The sequence below is a fragment of the Pelophylax lessonae genome (genome assembly GCF_965119305.1).
Source record: "Pelophylax lessonae genome assembly, chromosome: 1".
In the NCBI taxonomy this organism is placed as follows: Eukaryota; Metazoa; Chordata; class Amphibia; order Anura; family Ranidae; genus Pelophylax; species Pelophylax lessonae.
This window is the reverse complement of record NC_138768.1, coordinates 15559368-15579794: the sequence shown is the minus strand read 5'-3', so window position 1 is coordinate 15579794 and position 20427 is coordinate 15559368. Positions and strand designations below refer to the sequence as shown.

The following is a 20427-nucleotide window of genomic DNA, read 5'->3' as shown; positions in this document are numbered from 1 at the left end:
TGCAGCCAGGTGGGTTGGCAGTGTCTGAAGAGGTGGTGCTGGGATCAGTAGTTACAGGATGAGAAGTATATGATCACTGTATTTGCTACTCAACAAGGGGCTCCGAGCTCCTGCCTGTAAAGGGCTATCGCTTAAAATCTCAGAGCCTGCCAGATCTACTAACAGTGACTCAGCTGAGGTCTGCATCAAGTGTGTACAGGAGGAGTGTCAAGGTGACTGTATATAGATGTATATAGGAAGAGCTCACTGAAGTTGTTGCTGAAGTCAAGTGGGCATCCCATAACCTACCATTCCTATCCAAGTTATTAACCCTCAATAAATAACAAAAACAAAATCACGGACTGTTTTCTGACTCTGGAGTGCCTGTGAAAATTCAGTACGCCTACCTGTGCAGGAGTGGGGGATCCAGTCCATCTGCAGCTCCTGGGAGGGTGCGCTACATACAAAATTTCATTCAGTCAACAAAATATATTCTGTTATTATGTGCCCCCCCCCCCAAATGGAACAAATTGAATCATGCTTTATTGAGGGGGGGGGGGGGGTTGCTTTCCTCTGGATCGACTGTTGGTATAAGATTGTATTTACGGAGGTTTTCTATTTGTGTGCGTGAGGGTTTTTTTTGTGTTGGTTGAGCTTAATGGTCTTTTTCCAACCAGATTAACAATGTAACTATGTGCACGTTATTTGTGTGCAAATGAACAGTTAGTCCCCGTTCACATTAGTTCGCTCCGACTTAGGGGGCGACCTGTGAAGTCGCGTGCAGAGCGACTTCGGCGCGACTTGCATGGACTTCACATAATGGAAGTCAATGCAAGTCGCCTCCAGGTCGCCCCCAAGTAGTACAGGACCCTTTTTCTAGGTTGGAGTGACTTGTGTCGCTCCTATTAGAACGGCTCCTGTACTACACATTGGGAGCGACGGTGCACGACTTGTCAGGCTGACCAAGCCGCCTGACAAGTCGTACCAGTGTGAATGGACTCTGAAAATAGTTGTTTGGTGTGAATATAAAAAAAGTGCCCCTAAGTGTTTTCTTTCTGTACATAATAATCTGTAGTACTATTAGAATAATATATATGAAATAACCTGCTTTCAGGTTCCCCAAGCTCGGTGCAATGAGCCATGTTCTTTGGGATACAGGAAAGGTCCAACCAAAGGAATCCACGCCTGCTGCTATCGCTGTGTGCCGTGTTCTGATGGGGAAATCTCCAGTAGAACAGGTGATAAATACCAACCAATGATTATTCAGGAGTTGGGTTATCTAATAAAGATGTGTTTGAAATAATTGATTCTCATTAAATTGAACCGAAATCCCTTAAATTCAAATTGTAAATAATTGGGAAAGAACCCAAAGACAAGAAGAGGCAGGTCCAGGTGACAAGACCTGTCCTCCTAAAGGTATAGAAGGAAGAAGCCTTCCTAGAAATTGATAGACCAGAAAATGAGGAATTGGAGCATATGAGGGCAATAGGGATTTCTAAATGGTACTTAGCTCTATTGTGTAGAACAATACATAAATAGAGAGAATATATTAAAATTTATAAAGTTTATTCATCCCAAAATTTAAAATAACATGCAATAAAATGCACAGGACATGTAAACAACAGTATAAATACAAGAGTACATTTGGGAGTTCTTAGTAATTAATACATCCGATATAACTACCGGAAAAACCCGACATGTTTCGCAGTTTTTCTTACTGCTTCTTCAGGGGTACATATTAATTTGTACTGTAACATTCAATTTTCTTGAGTATTCCTGTATAACAATAATAATGTTAGTTTATAATATGATATTGTAATATAGTTAAAATTTATATAAGGAGAGTTTAATGTCTCAAGTGCACCAGCCAAAACGTCCCGAGGAACCCCAATAGGTGCAGGGGAGGGGGAACTCCCAAATAATACGTCTTACCGAGGAGTTGGGTTATGTTTTTAAGTTGGTATTTTTATTAGTTTAATGATTAGTGAAAATGTGTTACATGCTGTCTTTTTTTCTTACAGACAGTGACGTCTGCCACAAATGCCCTGATGACCATTGGCCAGATAAGAGGAAAGTGAAATGTATTCCTAAAACATATGACTATCTCTCCTACGAGACGGACATCATTACTCATGTTTTCTATGTTATTGCTATATTATGTTCCGCTGTAACTCTATATATACTGACATTGTTCATTTTATTCCGGGACAGTCCAATTGTGAAAGCCAATAACCGGACTGTGAGCTTCATCCTCCTGACCTCCATCTTGCTGAGCTTCCCCTGTGTCTTCTTGTTCCTCGGATGTCCTGTGGATATAACCTGCATGCTGAGACAAACCTCATTTGGGATCTTTTTCTCCATCGCTGTCTCTTCTGTTCTGGCCAAGACTATCACAGTCTGCATTGCCTTCAAAGCCGCCAAACCCGGCAGCTACTGGAAGAAATGGGTGGGAGGAAACGTTTCTAGTTCTGTTGTCATAATCTGTTCCTCTATCCAAGTTCTGATCTGTGTTATTTGGCTGTCAGTGTCTCCTCCTTACCAAGAGTATGACATGGACTCCTATCCTGGGAAGATCATCATTCAGTGTAATGAAGGGTCAGTTATCGGGTTCTACTCTATGTTGGGTTATATGGGGTTTCTGGCAGCTGTGAGTTTTGTTCTGGCTTTCATGGTGAGGACATTACCGGACAGTTTTAATGAGGCCAAGTACATCACCTTCAGCATGCTGGTGTTCTGCAGTGTCTGGATTGCCATGATCCCGGCCTATCTGAGCACCAGAGGGAAATACATGGTGGCTGTGGAAATCTTCTCAATGTTGGCTTCCAGTGCTGGGTTGTTAGGCTGCATATTTGTCCCTAAATGTTACATAATTATCATAAAACCTGAGAGAAATTCCAAAAAACATATAATGGAAAAGTCAAATAACGATAAACAGTTTCAATAAATTATATAATATAAATATAAGCTGTCAAATTGTCAGTAAACCTACATCATAAAAAACGATCAGTAAATGGTGTATTCTATGCTGTTCATAATCACTCAGTTACTATGAGATTAATTTTCTGTATTCTGCAAAAAAAAAAAAAAACCTGGTTGATCCTGCTGCTCTCTATCTCCCCCTTCTGTCCATGTCCCCAGTGCAATTGGGGATTTTACAGAGCAGTGTTGGTAGCTCTGCACATGCTCAGTTTTCTAGCTCAGCTTTTCTATGCTGAGCATTTTCTCCCTATCACATCTGAGCAGCCCATGTGACTATAGAGTCACACATGGAGGCGTATACACAGTGGTAAACGGCAGTCCACTTTCTCCCTCCTCCTCTGTGCCCATTAACCAACTAACTAAAATTGGGGGCAGGATATTACATGTAGATTGATGGAGGCTTCCCCTCCCTCTTGTTCTAAGACACGGGCAAGAGGGACGTGGCACAACCTGTAAATGGCAGAAACCTGCCCAAACCATTTTATTGCCAAGAAAAAAAATTAAGATTTGATTTTAAATATATATTTGTATGATGATTTAAAACTGTTTATTGATATTCATTATTTATTTTAACTCTGTATTCCAAAGGCTGTTTTTTTTTTTTTTGGACATGTGACCAACAATAGGGGACTATAAGCTCATCCTGCTCATGTTTCCCTGCAGACAGGCTGGGAGAGAGCTGAGTCCTGTGACAGCTGTAAACTGATTAGAAAAAAAGGTACTTAGATGTGTGTTTTTTTAATTAAAATATTTACAGTGCCATCATTCATATACAAAAATAGAAGGGGCGGTGTCAATTAAACAGTGTTTGTTTAGTATAATTTTTACTGCAATTACATAGTTTGGGTATTGTTAGGAGAATACCTGTAGTGAGTGGAGACCAAAGGCCAATAACGTCAGGCTAAAACCACAGTTCTCAGTTCTAAATGAGGTTTAATAATCTGAACCATCAGACCGATGATTAGTGTCGGGGTCACAAGCCAAGGTCAGTGCAGGAGAAGAGTTTTGTAGTCAGGGGTCACAAGCCAAAGTAGAGTGCAAGTGGGGTTGCCACCTCACCGTCAGGCTAAAAGCACAGCTCTCAGTTCTAAAAGAGGTTGAATCATCTGAACCGTCAGACCGATGATTAGTGTCGGGGTCACAAGCCAAGGTCAGTGCAGGAGAAGAGTTTTTGTAGTCGGGGTCACAAGCCAAAGTTGATGCAGGAGAAGAGTTTTGTAGTCAGGGGTCACAAGCCAAAGTAGAGTCCAAGTGGGGTTGCCACCTCACCCATTAAAACCCAGACACGTATGAAGTACACAGGTTAAGAGCCTAATTTAAGGCAGATAAGGCACCAGTTAAGTTTAATTACCACCTTAATGAGCCACAGAACCTGTGTATTTAATGTGTTCGGCTTTAAAGGAATGAGGGGGCAACCCTAATTCCAAGTAGCAATAGAGATAGCTTGAGGCAGCAGGTGGAATATAGGGTTGCCACCTCATTTCTTTAAACCAGGACACACAATAATTACACAGGTTCTCTGGCTGATTAAGGTGGTAATTAAACTCACGTGGTGCCTTGTGTGCATTATATCAGCCTCAGATATAGAAATTATGGAAATTTCTGCGCTAAAAAAATGAGTAAAATGTAAAATAAACCAAATGATACAGTGTAGAAAGCAGCTAGCACAAGATCCACAGACAATGATCTACAATAGATATAATCCAAAAAGTGCAGCGACGCGCAGACGACGTCTTTTGATGACGAAACGTTGGCGACTCCAGACGCAAACGTCCACACGCCCCTTCTACGAGCTGGCTACTATTGTTTTATGCTGACTGGATACATGCGGGACGCCGCTATTGGATCCCCGGCCACCATTTTCTGTGCCTGTTTATTCATCTTATATGTGAGTAGTTCTTTTAATAAATTTACTATTATCACCTTACGGGATTACGCTATGGTCTTCTGTACAAATTCTTTTCCATACTCCCATCTGACTTCTACGGAGTTACCTTGAGGAATCTACCATCTCTTGGCGCTACCTATGATTTCTTGGAGTCCCCGAGATTTATGCTGTATCTGGCAAGGCTGTCTCATTCATTTGAGTAGCCATGGCTGTTTGGTAAGCTGCTTCTCACACTAGTGCACTGAGGTGTCCCCTCTTTACACATCCCCTGGGTGTCACAAGGAGGAAGGATTGTTATTATTTCTACACTCCTGGATTTGTTTCACCCCTACCTTTTTATGTTTCTTGAATGAACTTTAAGTCATCATCTCATATCAGCCTCAGAACCTGTGTAATTAATATGTGTCCTGGATTAAGGGGATGAGGTGGACAGTGCTACACTGGTACTTACCACAGCAACCTCCTCTACCTCCCTATCCCATTCATCTTTGTCTTCATCTTGATTCATGTCCTCACTTTCTAAAGCTTCTGTCTCCCTTTCATTGGCCCTTTCTTCTTTCTTTTCCCTGTACACATTTACTTTGTTTGTGTTCATGTTCCTGAACTTTAGGTGTAGGTGTAAGCAGTTTGGGAATACTCTTTTTAGGCGTGTAGATGTCCCTCAACTTTTTCAATTTTGTCCCCAAATTACACAACTCGTCAACTAATTCCTGCATCTCAAGGGTTACAACTATCACTGTGCGCCAAGGAGTGATTATGCTCTAAACTAAGCATGCCAATATCTTCTATGCAGGATGTGGAAACCTTACAAGCGGACCTGAACAAAATAATGGGGTGGGCAACTACATGGCAGATGAGGTTTAATGTTGAGAAATGTAAAGTAATGCACTTGGGCATCAGAAACCAGAAAGCAAGCTACTCACTAGGGGGGAACCTCTGGGTGAGTCTAGGACAGTGGCGGCCCGTGCATAGGGGGCGCCAGGGCGCCGCCCCCCCCCCTTACAAAAGGAAACAAAAAATAAAAAAGTACAAAAGAGAACAATAAAGTTAGGAAAAAAAAAAAATCGGTTCGTCGGCCTGACCGGCCTATGTGGTGGCTAAAGGGGGGGGTGGGGTTTACGACCCAGAAAGGCGCCGATTGGCTGCCTTCTGGGGGCGTAACCTGGGCGCAGGAAATAGCGCTTGGCCACCCCCACCTTCGTGATGTCCTGGCTGTGATTGGTCCAGTCTCCAGCCTGGACCAATCATCATCCAGGACATCCGATCGCTGGCGTCAGGGGCGGTGCCGGTGCGTGCGCCAGTCATTCACAGTCACCGCCGCTCGGACAAGGGAGAAGCCGCTCACCTTCCCGCCGCCGCAGAAGAGGACGAACTGGATCGAGGAGGGGAGAACCCGCCGCCGCCAGGTAAGTACATTAAATTGAAGGGAGCACGCACGCTGGTCTCTGCATTGATTGGGGTAGAATGCTGAGGCACTCTGCAATCATTGGGGTAAAATGCTGTGGGCACTCTGCAATCATTGGGGTACAATGCTGTGGGCACTCTGCAATCATTGGGGTACAATGCTGTGGGCACTCTGCAATCATTGGGGTACAATGCTGTGGCACTCTGCAATCATTGGGGTACAATGCTGTGGCACTCTGAAATCATTGGGGTAAAATGCTGTGGCACTCTGAAATCATTGGGGTACAATGCTGTGGGCACTCTGCAATCATTGGGGTACAATTCTGTGGCACTCTGCAATCATTGGGGTACAATGCTGTGGGCACTCTGCAATCATTGGGGTACAATGCTGTGGCACTCTGCAATCATTCGGGTACAATGCTGTGGCACTCTGCAATCATTGGGGTACAATTCTGTGGGCAATATGCAATCATTGGGGTACAATGCTGTGGCACTCTGCAATCATTGGGGTACAATGCTGTGGGCACTCTGCAATCATTGGGATACAATGCTGTGGCACTCTGCAATCATTGGGGTACAATGCTGTGGCACTCTGCAATCATTGGGGTACAATGTTGTGGCACTCTGCAATCATTGGGGTACAATTCTGTGGCACTCTGCAATCATTGGGGACAATGCTGTGGCGCTCTGCAGTGATTGGGGACAATGCTGTGGCGCTCTGCATTGAAAGGGGCTTGCACGCTGAACTCTGCATTGATGGGGGCACGGAACAGTGTTCATTGCATTGAAGGGGGCACAGCACAGTTGCATTGAAGGGGGCACAGCACAGTTGCATTGAAGGGGGCACGCACGCTGAACTCTGCATTGTGGGGGCACAGCACAGTGTTCATTGCATTGAAGGGGGCACAGCACAGTGTTTATTGCATTGAAGGGGGCACAGCACAGTGTTCATTGCATTGAAGGGGGCACGCACGCTGATCTCTGCATTAAAGGGGGCACGCACGCTGGTCTCTGCATTGAAAGGGGGCATATACCATCTCCTGTACCATGTCCTGTGACATGCCTATACCATATCTGTGCCATGCCTATACCATATCTGTGCCATGCCTATACCATATCTGTGCCATGCCTATACCATCTCCTGTACCATCACCTATGCCATGCTTATACCATCACCTGTGCCATGCCTATACCATGACTTCAAAGTCACGCAATTTTTTACTGCGTTCTTGGTGCGAAGCAATACCTATTACATTTTTCTTTTTGCACCCCCAAAAATTTTGAGCACCAGCCGCCACTGGTCTAGGATGGAAAAGGACCTGGGGGTACTGGTAGACAACAGGCTTGGCAGTGGCATGCAATGCCAAGCCGCTGCAAGCAAAGCCAACAGAATACTGGGATGTATAAAAAAGGGGATTCACTCCAGAAATAAAGAGATTATTCTCCCACTCTACAAGACTCTGGTCCGGCCACATCTGGAGTATGCTGGCCAGTTCTGGGCACCGGTCCTCAGGAAGGATGTGCTGGAACTGGAGAAAGTCCAGAGAAGGGCAACAAAAATAATTAGGGGAATGGAGAACATCGGCTATGAGGAAAGACTACAAACACTGAACTTATTCTCTCTGGAGAAGAGACGCTTGAGAGGGGATATGATATCAATGTACAAATACTGTACTGGCGACCCTAGCATAAGGAACAAACTATTCAGAGAAAGGGAATACAATAAGACACGTGGCCACTCACTAAAACTAGAGGAAAGGCGGTTTAACCTTAAAGTGCGTAAGGGGTTCTTTACTGTCAGAGCAGTAAGGATGTGGAATTCTCTTCCACAAGCAGTCGTATCAGCAGGGAGCATTGATAGTTTCAAAAAACTATTAGATGGGCACCTTAAAGACCACAACATACAAGGGTATACAATGTACAACATACAGGGGTATACAATGTACAACATACAGGGGTATACAATGTACAACATTCAGGGGTATACAATGTACAACATTCAGGGGTATACAATGTACAACATTCAGGGGTATATAATGTACAACATACAGGGGTATACAATGTACAACATACAGGGGTATACAATGTACAACATAAAGGGGTATACAATGTACAACATACAGGGGTATACAATGTACAACATACAGGGGTATACAATGTACGGTTAACAGCAAACACACACACACATCATTGGTTGAACTGGATAGACTGATGTCTTTTTTCAACCTCACTATTTAACTATGTAACTATGTAGCTCTAAGGAGTAAGAGCTACAACCGCAGTGCTCCCAGACTGCACCAATGGACGCAAAAGAGAGACTTCCACCGCTGCATGCTCAGGGGTGTCCATTACAAGTTCTGAGTCAACCTGAGGAGAGTGAGGTGACTGAATTTGATCCGGACTGACTACAGTACTTGTTGTGATACAGGAGTTAGTAATGTCTGCAATGTTGGGGCTGCTTGAGCCTCTTGTTGTGGTAAGGCCTGTGGCTGGTGTGCCCTAATATGTCCCATTTTATAGCCCAAATCATCTTTTTTAGATAAATTGGGATATATTGGAACATTCGGTGGTGGTTGCTTAAACGTGTTGTTGGGGTTCAATACAGACATAGAAACCGAAGATGCAGGAGGTACATTTGGTGTGAGAACATAACCTGGAGCATATTTCAGCCAATTCTGTCCTCCGCCTCTCATATATTTCATGTCCCATTCAGGATTTAGCCCAAACAAGGGGAATGCTGCCTTATCTCTCAGACATAAATCCTTAACCATATTCATGTGAAATTCATCATTAGAACCACTTCTTGGAAACGGGTTTGAACTGCACATCAGCAGCCTGCTAACATGTCTACCTAAGGATTAATAACATAATTAACCCAGGGTTAAACCTAGCGACAAACTCCTTACACGTTTCATTTGGATTTTGTAATTTTTGATTTTGGTAACTCAGAGTTTGATTTTGTCTTACGCAGCTTTCCTAACAATATTAACACTTTACGCAATGGTTTAGATGGGTGCAGTACTTTCCCCTTACCGTGGGAGTTCCCCATCCTGTAAGCAAAAGATGCAAATTATGCGAGCAGACCTACAGTATCTTACAAAAGTGAGTACACCCTTCACATTTTTGTAAATATTTTAGTATATCTCTTCATGTGACAACACTGAAGAAATGACACTTTGCTACAATGTAAAGTAGTAAGTGTACAGCTTGTATACCAGTGTAAATTTGCTGACCCCTAGAAATAACTCAACAAACGGCCATTAATGTCTAAACCCCTGACAACAAAAGTGAGTACACCCCTAAGTGAAAATGTCCAAAGTGAGCCCAATTAGCCATTTTCTTTCCCCTGGTGTCATGTGACTCGTTAGTGTTGTAAGGTCTCAGGTGTGAATGGGGAGCAGGTGTGGTAAATTTGGTGTTATCGCACTCACTCTCTCATACTGGTCACTGGAAGTTCAACATGGCACCTCATGGCAATGAACTCTCTGAGGATCTGAAAAAAAGAATTGTAGCTCTACGTAAAGATGTCCCAGGCTATAAGAAGATTGGCGAGACCTTGAAACTGAGCTGCAGCACGGTGACCAAGACAATACAACGGTTTAACAGGACTGGTTCCACTCAGAACAGGCATCGCCATGGTCGACCAAAGAATTTTTGTGCCTGTGCTCAGCGTCATATCCAGAGGTTGTCTTTGGGAAATAGACGTATGAGTGCTGCCAGCAGTGCTGCAGAGGTTGAAGGGGTGGGGGGTCAGCCTGTCAGTGCTCAGACCATACGCATCAAATTAGTCTGCATGGCTGTTGTCCCAGAAGGAAGCCTCTTCTAAAGATGATGCACAAGAAAGCCCGCAAACAGTTTTCTGAAGACAAGTAGACAAAGGAGATGGATTACTGGAACCATCTCCTGTGGTCTTATGAGACCAAGATAAACTTATTTGGTTCAGATGGTGTCAAGCGTGTGTGGCGGCAACCAGATGAAGAGGAGTACAAGGACAAGTGTGTCTTGCCTACAGTCAGGCATGGTGGTGGGGGTGTCATGGTCTGGGGCTGCATGAGTGCTGTCGGCACTGGGGAGCTACAGTTCATTGAGGGAACCATGAATGCCAACATGTACTGTGACATACTGAAGCAGAGCATGATCCCCTCCCTTCAGAGACTGGGCCGCAGGGCAGTATTCCAACATAACGACCCCAAACACCTCCAAGACAAACACTGTCTTGCTAAAGAAGCTGAGGGTAAAGGTGATGCACTGGCCAAGCATGTCTCCAGGCCTAAACCCCATTGAGCATCTACAGGGTATCCTCAAATGGAAGGTGGAGGAGCACAAGGTCTCTAACATCCACCAGCTCCGTAATGTTGTCATGGAGGAGTGTAAGAGGACCCCAGTGGCAACCTGTGAAGCTCTGGGGAACTCCATGCCCAAGAGGGTTAAGGCAGTGCTGGAAAATAATGGTGGCCACACAAAATATTGACACTTTGGGCTCAATTTGGACATTTTCACTTAGGGGTGTACTCACTTATGATGTCAGCGATTTAGACATTAATGGCTGTGTGTTGAGTTATTTTGAGAGGACAGCAAATTTACACTGTTATACAAGCTGTACACTCACTACTTTACATTGTAGCAAAGTGTAATTTCTTCAGTGTTGTCACATGAAAGGATAGAATAAAATATTTACAAAAATGTGAGGGAATGTACTCAATTTTGTGAAATACTGTATGTACTTTTGACTGTACAATTATTCTTTGGGCAGGGTAAGTTAGCATGCATTGAAATAGCACCGTCAATCTTTTCAACAGCCCAAGCGTGTTGGGACATAAAATTGCATGATCAAAAAATACCCTTTTCTAGGGGGGGAGGTGTGGCTACCATGCTGCGAGATGGACGTCTAGACCTGTAGCTCCGCTCTAAAACCAGGATCTTCAGCAATCGGTGGTGCTTTCAAGCCCCCTTAAGGACACCAAAACCTCCCTGTGAGTCCGCTCACCACTCTGAGATGACTCGGAAGAGAAAGGAGTACACGCACTCAAAGAAGCTTCAACACTTCTTCCCACCTGTGGATCGTGGACTTTCCAAAGATGGCGCCGACGTCCACTCCCTGCCCATTATTCTTGATCTGGTTTCCATGGACACTGGATTCACTGGTCTTAGTGTGCAGCCATCTTTTCATTAGGCTGTTGATAATACGGACTGAAATGTGTTTCCTCCATGCATTTGTAAATCCCTTCTGGGAATGTAATTCTCTGTCTCTGACTCAATGTTACCTTGTGGCAATGATTATACTCTAATTTGTTATATGCTAATATTTTCAATAAAAATGTATAAAAAAAAAAATACCCTTTTCTGACTCTGTCTTCGCATTAGCCCAGACATGCGAGCCTTAGCCGAGGAAAGTGGTGCATCTTAACAGCCTTTCGGAGACTTATTAATACATTGACTTACCAATGCTCTATTTACATGCGTACATAAGCAATTATCACTTTAGGGTTATAACGTTGAATTTGTCTGGGTGTGTGGAAGGGAGTTTCCTATCCTACCTATATCCCTACCAATATCTAGTAATACAGGAAAACAAAACTGTGCTATAGTGTACAGTTCAGAGCAGCAACTCAAAAGTGAGATATACACCAAAAAACAATAAAAAAAAATAAGCTGCGCTATGTGCAAAATATAAAAGTGATAATAACATAGGTTAAAAATGTAGTGACATAAAGACATAAAGATATAAAACTGTAATTTTTTGTGAAGAATCAACAACAAGTGGGACACAATCATGAAGTGGAACGAAATTTATTGGATATTTCAAACTTTGTTAACAAATAAAAAACTGAAAAATTGGGCGTGCAAAATTATTCAGCCCCTTTACTTTCAGTGCAGCAAACTCTCTCCAGAAGTTCAGTGAGGATCTCTGAATGATCCAATGTTGACCTAAATGACTAATGATGATAAATAGAATCCACCTGTGTGTAATCAAGTCTCCGTATAAATGCACCTGCACTGTGATAGTCTCAGAGGTCCGTTTAAAGCGCAGAGAGCATCATGAAGAACAAGGAACACACCAGGCAGGTCTGAGATACTGTTGTGGAGAAGTTTAAAGCCAGATTTGCATACAAAAAGATTTCCCATATATAAAAATATTCCAAAGGTATATGAGAGAAACAACCACCAGAGGGCGTAATAAATGGCAAAGTGTGACAATAAATATGCTTGTGTATATGCCAAAATAAAATAAACAATGTGAATATATGACAATGCTAAATAAATAAATAAAATATATACAAGGTGTATATTCCACAAGTGATAATATAAATAATAGTGAATAGGTAAGTAAATAAATAGGTGATAAATGTGCGGGAAACTATTAAGCACGGGATGGGTGTGCAAAACAACAGCTGATATACAGTGCAACAAAAGTGATATCAATAAATATATCAAGGTGAGTCAAAGATAAATGTGCCAAAAATAATTTTTTATATATAAATATGCAGGTGAATGTAAAAGTGCGGGAAGTCTATTTGTGCAACGTGCAAAAAAATTCAAAAAATTAGTCCATAAAATAATGGTGATAGCAAAAAATATATATAGGTGTACAGGATATCTTACGGTGACCCCCAAGGTGGGTGACTGGTGAGTGGCTAAGTGGCCCCTGGTAAAAAGACCTACTCACCAGATGTACCCACCCCACACAGGGGTATAGAGCGGGTACTGAAGAGGTATCTTATGAGCCTGGATCTGTGTAGTAGTTCCCTTCCTAGGGTAGATGTGTTATGGAGTCCGGAGTGTCCTGAGTGGGGTCCGGTGGTGAATTGTGGTATCCAAAATCTCGTGGGTAAATCAAGTGTGGCCACTCAAGGGTATATGGATGGAGGAAAAAAAGGAGCTCGATAGTGTATTATCGTTATGCTAGAAAGTTTATTGTAAATTACAGCAGCAAAATGGGTACTCACATATACAATGTGGGAAAACAGCGAGGTATCAGCGTCCCGGAACGCAATGCGTTCCAACCAGAGACCGGAACCGGAAGTGACGTGACGGCGCTGTACGCGTTTCGTCATGTGACGTCTTCTGCAGCGAGGAAGACGTCACGTGACGAAACGCGTACAGCGCCGTCACGTCACTTCCGGTTCCGGTCTCTGGTTGGAACGCATTGCGTTCCGGGACGCTGATACCTCGCTGTTTTCCCACATTGTATATGTGAGTACCCATTTTGCTGCTGTAATTTACAATAAACTTTCTAGCATAACGATAATACACTATCGAGCTCCTTTTTTTCCTCCATCCATATACCCTTGAGTGGCCACACTTGATTTACCCACGAGATTTTGGATACCACAATTCACCACCGGACCCCACTCAGGACACTCCGGACTCCATAACACATCTACCCTAGGAAGGGAACTACTACACAGATCCAGGCTCATAAGATACCTCTTCAGTACCCGCTCTATACCCCTGTGTGGGGTGGGTACATCTGGTGAGTAGGTCTTTTTACCAGGGGCCACTTAGCCACTCACCAGTCACCCACCTTGGGGGTCACCGTAAGATATCCTGTACACCTATATATATTTTTTGCTATCACCATTATTTTATGGACTAATTTTTTGAATTTTTTTGCACGTTGCACAAATAGACTTCCTGCACTTTTACATTCACCTGCATATTTATATATAAAAAATTATTTTTGGCACATTTATCTTTGACTCACCTTGATATATTTATTGATATCACTTTTGTTGCACTGTATATCAGCTGTTGTTTTGCACACCCATCCCGTGCTTAATAGTTTCCCGCACATTTATCACCTATTTATTTACTTACCTATTCACTATTATTTATATTATCACTTGTGGAATATACACCTTGTATATATTTTATTTATTTATTTAGCATTGTCATATATTCACATTGTTTATTTTATTTTGGCATATACACAAGCATATTTATTGTCACACTTTGCCATTTATTACGCCCTCTGGTGGTTGTTTCTCTCATATACCTTTGGAATATTTTTATATATTTAAATTTATTTTTAGATTAATTTATATCCCTTATAACACTATACGTTTGATCTTTTTACTTGGTTTTTCACCTCCGTATCTTTTATCTATTAACTTATTCCTCAATCATATTTATACTTTAGCATCTTATATTTATTTGCACTTTATTAAATAAGCAGCGCCATCACCTTCCATTTTATTTATCTCTTTATAGCCTTTGGCTATAGTTTAAGGGGGGCTGCAGCTTATTTGTGCATATATTGTTACAATCCCTTGATATCCTTAGCGCGGATTTATTTATCCACAAAAAGATTTCCCAAGCTTTAAACATCCCAAGGAGCACTGTGCAAGCGATAATATTAAAATGGAAGGAGTATCAGACCACTGCAAATCTAGGAAGACCTGGCCGTCCCTCTAAACTTTCAGCTCATACAAGGAGAAGACTGATCAGAGATGCAGCCAAGAGGCCCATGATCACTCTGGATGAACTGCAGAGATCTACAGCTGAGGTGGGAGACTCTGTCCATAGGACAACAATCAGTCGTATACTGCACAAATCTGGCCTTTATGGAAGAGTGGCAAGAAGAAAGCCATTTCTTAAAGATATCCATAAAAAGTGTCGTTTAAATTTTGCCACAAGCCACCTGGGAGACACCAAACATGTGGAAGAAGGTGCTCTGGTCAGATGAAACCAAAATCAAACTTTTTGGCAACAATGCAAAACTTTATGTTTGGCGTAAAAGCAACACAGCTCATCACCCTGAACACACCATCACCACTGTCAAACATGGTGGTGGCAGCATCATGGTTTGCGCCTGCTTTTCTTCAGCAGGGACAGGGAAGCTGGTTAAAATTGATGGGAAGATGGATGGAGCCAAATACAGGACCATTCTGGAAGAAAACCTGATGGAGTCTGCAAAAGACCTGAGACTGGGACGGAGATTTGTCTTCCAACAAGACAATGATCCAAAACATAAAGCAAAATCTACAATGGAATGGTTCACAAATAAACATATCCAGGTGTAAGAATGGCCAAGTCAAAGTCCAGACCTGAATCCAATCGAGAATCTGTGGAAAGAACTGAAAACTGCTGTTCACAAACGCTCTCCATCCAACCTCACTGAGCTCGAGCTGTTTTGCAAGGAGGAATGGGCAAAAATTTCAGTCTCTCGATGTGCAAAACTGATAGAGACATACCCCAAGCGACTTACAGCTGTAATCGCAGCAAAAGGTGGCGCTACAAAGTATTAACTTAAGGGGGCTGAATAATTTTGCACGCCCAATTTTTCAGTTTTTTATTTGTTAAAGTTTGAAATATCCAATAAATTTCATTCCACTTCATGATTGTGTCCCACTTGTTGTTGATTCTTCACAAAAAATTACAGTTTTATATCTTTATGTTTGAAGCCTGAAATGTGGCAAAAGGTCGAAAAGTTCAAGGGGGCCGAATACATTCGCAAGGCACTGTAAAAGGCATCGCAGCCACCTTTCAGTAGATAAATTATGTCTTTCGTTTCAAAATTGACAAAATGTTTGGATCTGATAGTAATAGTTCTTATTGTCAAGGGGTCCCTTGAATGGAATATGAAACGACAATAGTCGTAATGTCCACATGGGAACGTGCCTATAGGGCGTGCTCTGCATGTCTGTCAAAATGACTAGATGTAACACTATTCCTTAATGATTTTTCTTACATGTGATCCGCGGACTGGGATCAACAAAGTATTTAATAGTACTATCCTGAACAAGCAACTGCCAATGTTTCTGCAGGATCACCCTAATGTCACTGACATTCCCTTTTCTGACCCCGTCCACTGACTCTTCTAGCTGCAGGCGTGGCCCCCCTCAGGTCAGGCCCATTAACACAGATCTGTACTCACTGTACTGCAGAATCAGATCCTCCAGTGTCTCCCCTTTCTGTCAGCTTCACCGGACCTCTAGGTTCAGTTCCTCACTAGCACTCTCCAGGCCCTCAGGTCGACTACCTGAGGCCGCAAGGCACCTCTACAGAGGAGGAGGCAGCTTCCCCCTCCCTCTGGGACTCCACTATCCAGCCGAAAGACCCCAAGCACATGTGCTCCTGGCTTTTATACAGTATCCCAGTATGCACAGAGGCACGTTTCCTCTGCCAAATCAACAAGGCTGTATCAAATGCCTGTGCACTCAGGCTTGGCCTTTTCCATCTGGGCAGTTAACTTCCACTCGATCGATGTAAATGGACTGCTGCAGATTCCAATTTCCCTTGCCAGATTGAAAGGTGTCCCATAGCTGTGGCTAGGACTTGTTCCGGTATGGTTTAGGGACATAGCAAAAGTCCCAGACGGCTTCATCAAACCAAGCCCCTCTCTTTTCCTCGATCTCCTCCATTATCTCCCGGGGAGCATACGGATAGTCATATCCATATTCCAAGGCCACATTCCTCTGAACAAGGCTTTGAACGCGAGAGAACCTGGGAAGTTTCTGCCTGTCTCATCTCCCAGGTGGAAGGCATACAGCATCCCTGGTCATCAGGTGGATTCTGTTGTTTGATCCTGGAGCTCAAAGGGAAGCCCACAGGAATGCCGCAGACTTTAGATGCTCATTTATACGTCCTTTATGATGGCATGCATTATTGGTTATTGGATTTTGTTTTGTAAGTGCAATCATTGATTTATTTAACCACTTGCCGACCAGTCACGTTGACTGTACTGCGGCAAAGTGGCTCGTTTCCACCCAGCGACGTAGACCTACGTCGCTGGACTCCTCCCCTTGTGGGCGGCGCGCGCGCCGCCAGAGGCTCGCTCCCACTGTATTCAGTCACAGCGGGAGTCGGGCCAGGGGAGGAGCGGCGGCGATCGCCGCTGCTCTTCCCCGATCGTCGGGGAATTGAGTCTGGAGATCCGCCTGCTTGTGTAAACAAAGCGGGCGGATCTCCTAAGTGACAGACAGGGTCAGATTGCAGGATTCAGCATACCTGAACCTGCGATCTGTCCCTGTGTCACTCAGTCACCTCCCCCCACACACGTTAGTAAGCGCCAGGCATACATTAACCCCTGCATCTCCAATAAAATTAACCCCTTCCCTGCCAGTGTCATTTACAGTAACAGTGCATATTTATAGCACTGATTACTGTAGTAATGTCACTAGAACCCCCAAAAGTGTCAAAAATGTCAGTCAAGGGTCCGGTCTGTCCGCCGCAATGTCGCAGTCCCGCAAAAAAAAAAAAAATCGCAGATCGCCGCCATTACTCGTTAAAAAAAAAAAAACACGCCAAAAATGACAGAAATCTTTCCCTTAGTTAGTAAACGCAATAACTTTTGTGCAAACCAATCAAAATACGCTTATTGCGATTTTTTTTACCAAACATATGTAGCAGAAAACAAATTGGCCAAAAATGTAAAAAAAATTAGATTTTTTGGGGGGAATTTCATATAAAAAAGTGAAAAATATTGTTATTTTTTCAAAATTTACGCTCTTTTTTTGTTTATAGCACAAAAAGTAAAAATCGCACAGGTGATCAAATACCACCAAAAGAAAGCTCTGTTTGTGGGGAAAAAAGGACGTAAATTTCGTTTGGGTACGGCCTCGCACGACCGCGCAATTGTCAGTTAAAGTCGCACAGCGCCGAATCGCAAAAAGTGGCCCGGACGTAAGACAGCAAAATCCTCCGGTGGTAAAGTGGTTAATAAAGCGATATTGGGATACTACACTATGTTAGCGCTTTTTGCTTTTTGTGTTGGAGAATGGATCCAGTCCTTTGAGTTGTTCCAGGGTACATGGTTCGAGGGAGACCTACTTCCCTGTGCCTGATTGGATCACCTATAATTTAGTGGTCAACATATTCTGGTAAGCAGATTTTGATACTCACTTTGGGAGTGAAGTAGGAACATATTGGTCACCCTTTATTTACAATATCCATCACTTTACCCATCGGTGGCATTTTCTTTTTCTTCACATGGATCAATGATTTAAGACTTTGTGGTCTATCTCCCTCATGGACTTTGTTTTTCCCCTGTATTTGATTTATATGTTTTCATGTACATTTAATGATTGTATTCATTGTATCTATTTCTCATTTTAGCGCTGCACTTTTATTTTCTCTATATTTTTATTTATTGCTTGGGTTTGGTATTGGTTTGATATTTAAGGGTTCTGTTTTTAGGCTAAGTAAAAATTCACTTTGTAAGTTAGCATTTTCTCTGATGGTAAACCAGGGTCACTGTTTGGAATTCAACAAAATGGCGCGTGTTCGCACACTGCCACGGCATATGGTGAGCTCCTTGGTCTCCTACCCTTGGAAGAACACTCTCTAACGTGTTTCACCCAGTAGGGGCTTAAGCTTAGAGGCCTCTACTAAACTAATAAGTTAGAGGGTGTTCTCTCATGGATAGGAGACAAAGCCAAAGCCATTTTTTTAATAAGAGGAGCTCATTATGCTGTGGCAGTGTGTAGATAGGTGCCATTTTGTTGTGGTCCTCAATTTGTTTGATGAGCCAGTATTCAACCGACAAGCACCTGCAAACGCTGTGGCTAGTAAGTGGAGATAACAGATTGGGGTGTTCAAGCGGTATGAATTATATTTGTTTTTTGGCCCCCGTTTGAATTTTCTATAAATATATTGATGATTTTCTTTTTTAACCACTTAAGCCCCGGAGGATTTGGCTGCTCAATGACCAGGGCCTATTTTGCGATTCGGCACTGCGTGACTCTAAGGGACAATTGCGCGGTCATGCGACGCTGTACCCAAATAAAAAATTGACATCCTTTTTTTCCCACAAACAGAGCTTTCTTTTGGTGGTATTTGATCACCTGTGCGATTTTTACTTTTTGTGCTATAAACAAAAATAGAGCTACAATTTTGAAAAAAATAACAATATTTTCACATTTTTTTATATGAAATTCCCAAAAAAAAAAATTAAAAATCAAAATGTTTTAACATTTTAGGCCAATTTGTTTTCTGCTACCTATGTTTGGTAAAAAAAAAAAAATCGCAATAAGCGTATTTTGATTGGTTTGCGCAAAAGTTATTGCGTTTACTAACTAAGGGAAAGATTTTTGTCATTTTTATTGTTTTTTTTTAACAAGTAATGGCGGCGATCTGAGATTTTTTTGTGCAAGCCTGCGACATTGCGGCGGACAGATCGGTCCCTTGACTGACATATTTGACACTTTTGGGAGTACCAGTGACATTACTGCAGTAATCAGTGCTATACATATGCGCTGTTACTGTAAAAATGACACTGGCAGGGAAGGGGTTAACTTTATTAGAGAGCAAGGGGTTAAGTGTAAATAAAGAGATAAAAATCAGCGCAGACAATCTAAAATTGGTGAACCCTATAATGGATAATAAATATCAATCTTCAAAAAATAACAAAAGTGTTGAAAGTGCCAAAGTGAACGTGAGTGAATATGTATAAATTATGAAGATAAAATTCAACACAAAATAATCTAAAATCCGTAAACCTAAGAAAAAGGTTAAAAGATGTAAGAATAAGGAATACTTTTCAATACAATATAACAAAAATGCTGAATAATACTAAAAAATCTTCATTTGGTGAAAGAAAAAGTGATCGTGTGCAGGAAATGTGGATATCCAAAAGCAATAAAGTGCTAAAGTGATCTATAAAGTGATCAAAAATTAGCTGAATAGCACCTGCAAACGCTGTGGCTAGTCAGTGGAGATAACAGATTGGGGTGTTCAAGCGGTATGAATTATATTTGTTTTTTGGCCCCCGTTTGAATTTTCTATAAATATATTGATGATTTTCTTTTTTAACCACTTAAGCCCCGGAGGATTTGGCTGCTCAAAGACCAGGGCTTATTTTGCGATTCGGCACTGCGTGACTTTAAGGGACAATTGCGCATTTGTGCGACACTGTACCCAAATAAAAAATTGACGTCCTTTTTTTCCCACAAACAGAGCTTTCTTTTGGTGGTATTTGATCACCTGTGCGATTTTTACTTTTTGCGCTATAAACAAAAATAGAGCGACAATTTTGAAAAAAATAACAATATTTTTCACATTTTTTTATATGAAATTCCCAAAAAAAAAAAATTAAAAATCAAAATTTTTTAACATTTTAGGCCAATTTGTTTTCTTCTACCACTTGAGCAATAAAGTGCTAAAGTGATCAAAAATTAGCTGAATAGATATAAAATGAATATCCTGTGCAGAAATGAGCAATTGTAAAAGGTTCTATT

The 20427-nt window shown here is 42.2% G+C and overlaps 2 protein-coding genes across 2 annotated transcripts in view; both read left to right on the top strand.

Annotated features, from left to right (window-relative positions):
• LOC309560404 (vomeronasal type-2 receptor 26-like) overlaps window positions 1–2928 on the top strand; it is a gene marked incomplete at its 5' end in the record, with an annotated part of 35925 nt that extends 32997 nt beyond the window's left edge. The window contains 2 exons of the mRNA XM_082264041.1: window positions 1094–1217; window positions 2001–2928. Coding sequence (XP_082120167.1) covers window positions 1094–1217; window positions 2001–2923 — 1047 coding nt within the window. The 3' untranslated portion in view covers window positions 2924–2928. The remainder of the gene's footprint in view (window positions 1–1093; window positions 1218–2000) is intronic.
• Window positions 2929–16805: 13877 nt separating this feature from the next.
• The window catches only part of LOC309560313 (vomeronasal type-2 receptor 26-like), a gene marked incomplete at both ends in the record, with an annotated part of 49613 nt that continues 45991 nt past the window's right edge, over window positions 16806–20427 (top strand). Inside the window, one exon of the mRNA XM_082263929.1 lies at window positions 16806–16879. Within this exon, the coding sequence (XP_082120055.1) occupies window positions 16806–16879 (74 nt within the window). The remainder of the gene's footprint in view (window positions 16880–20427) is intronic.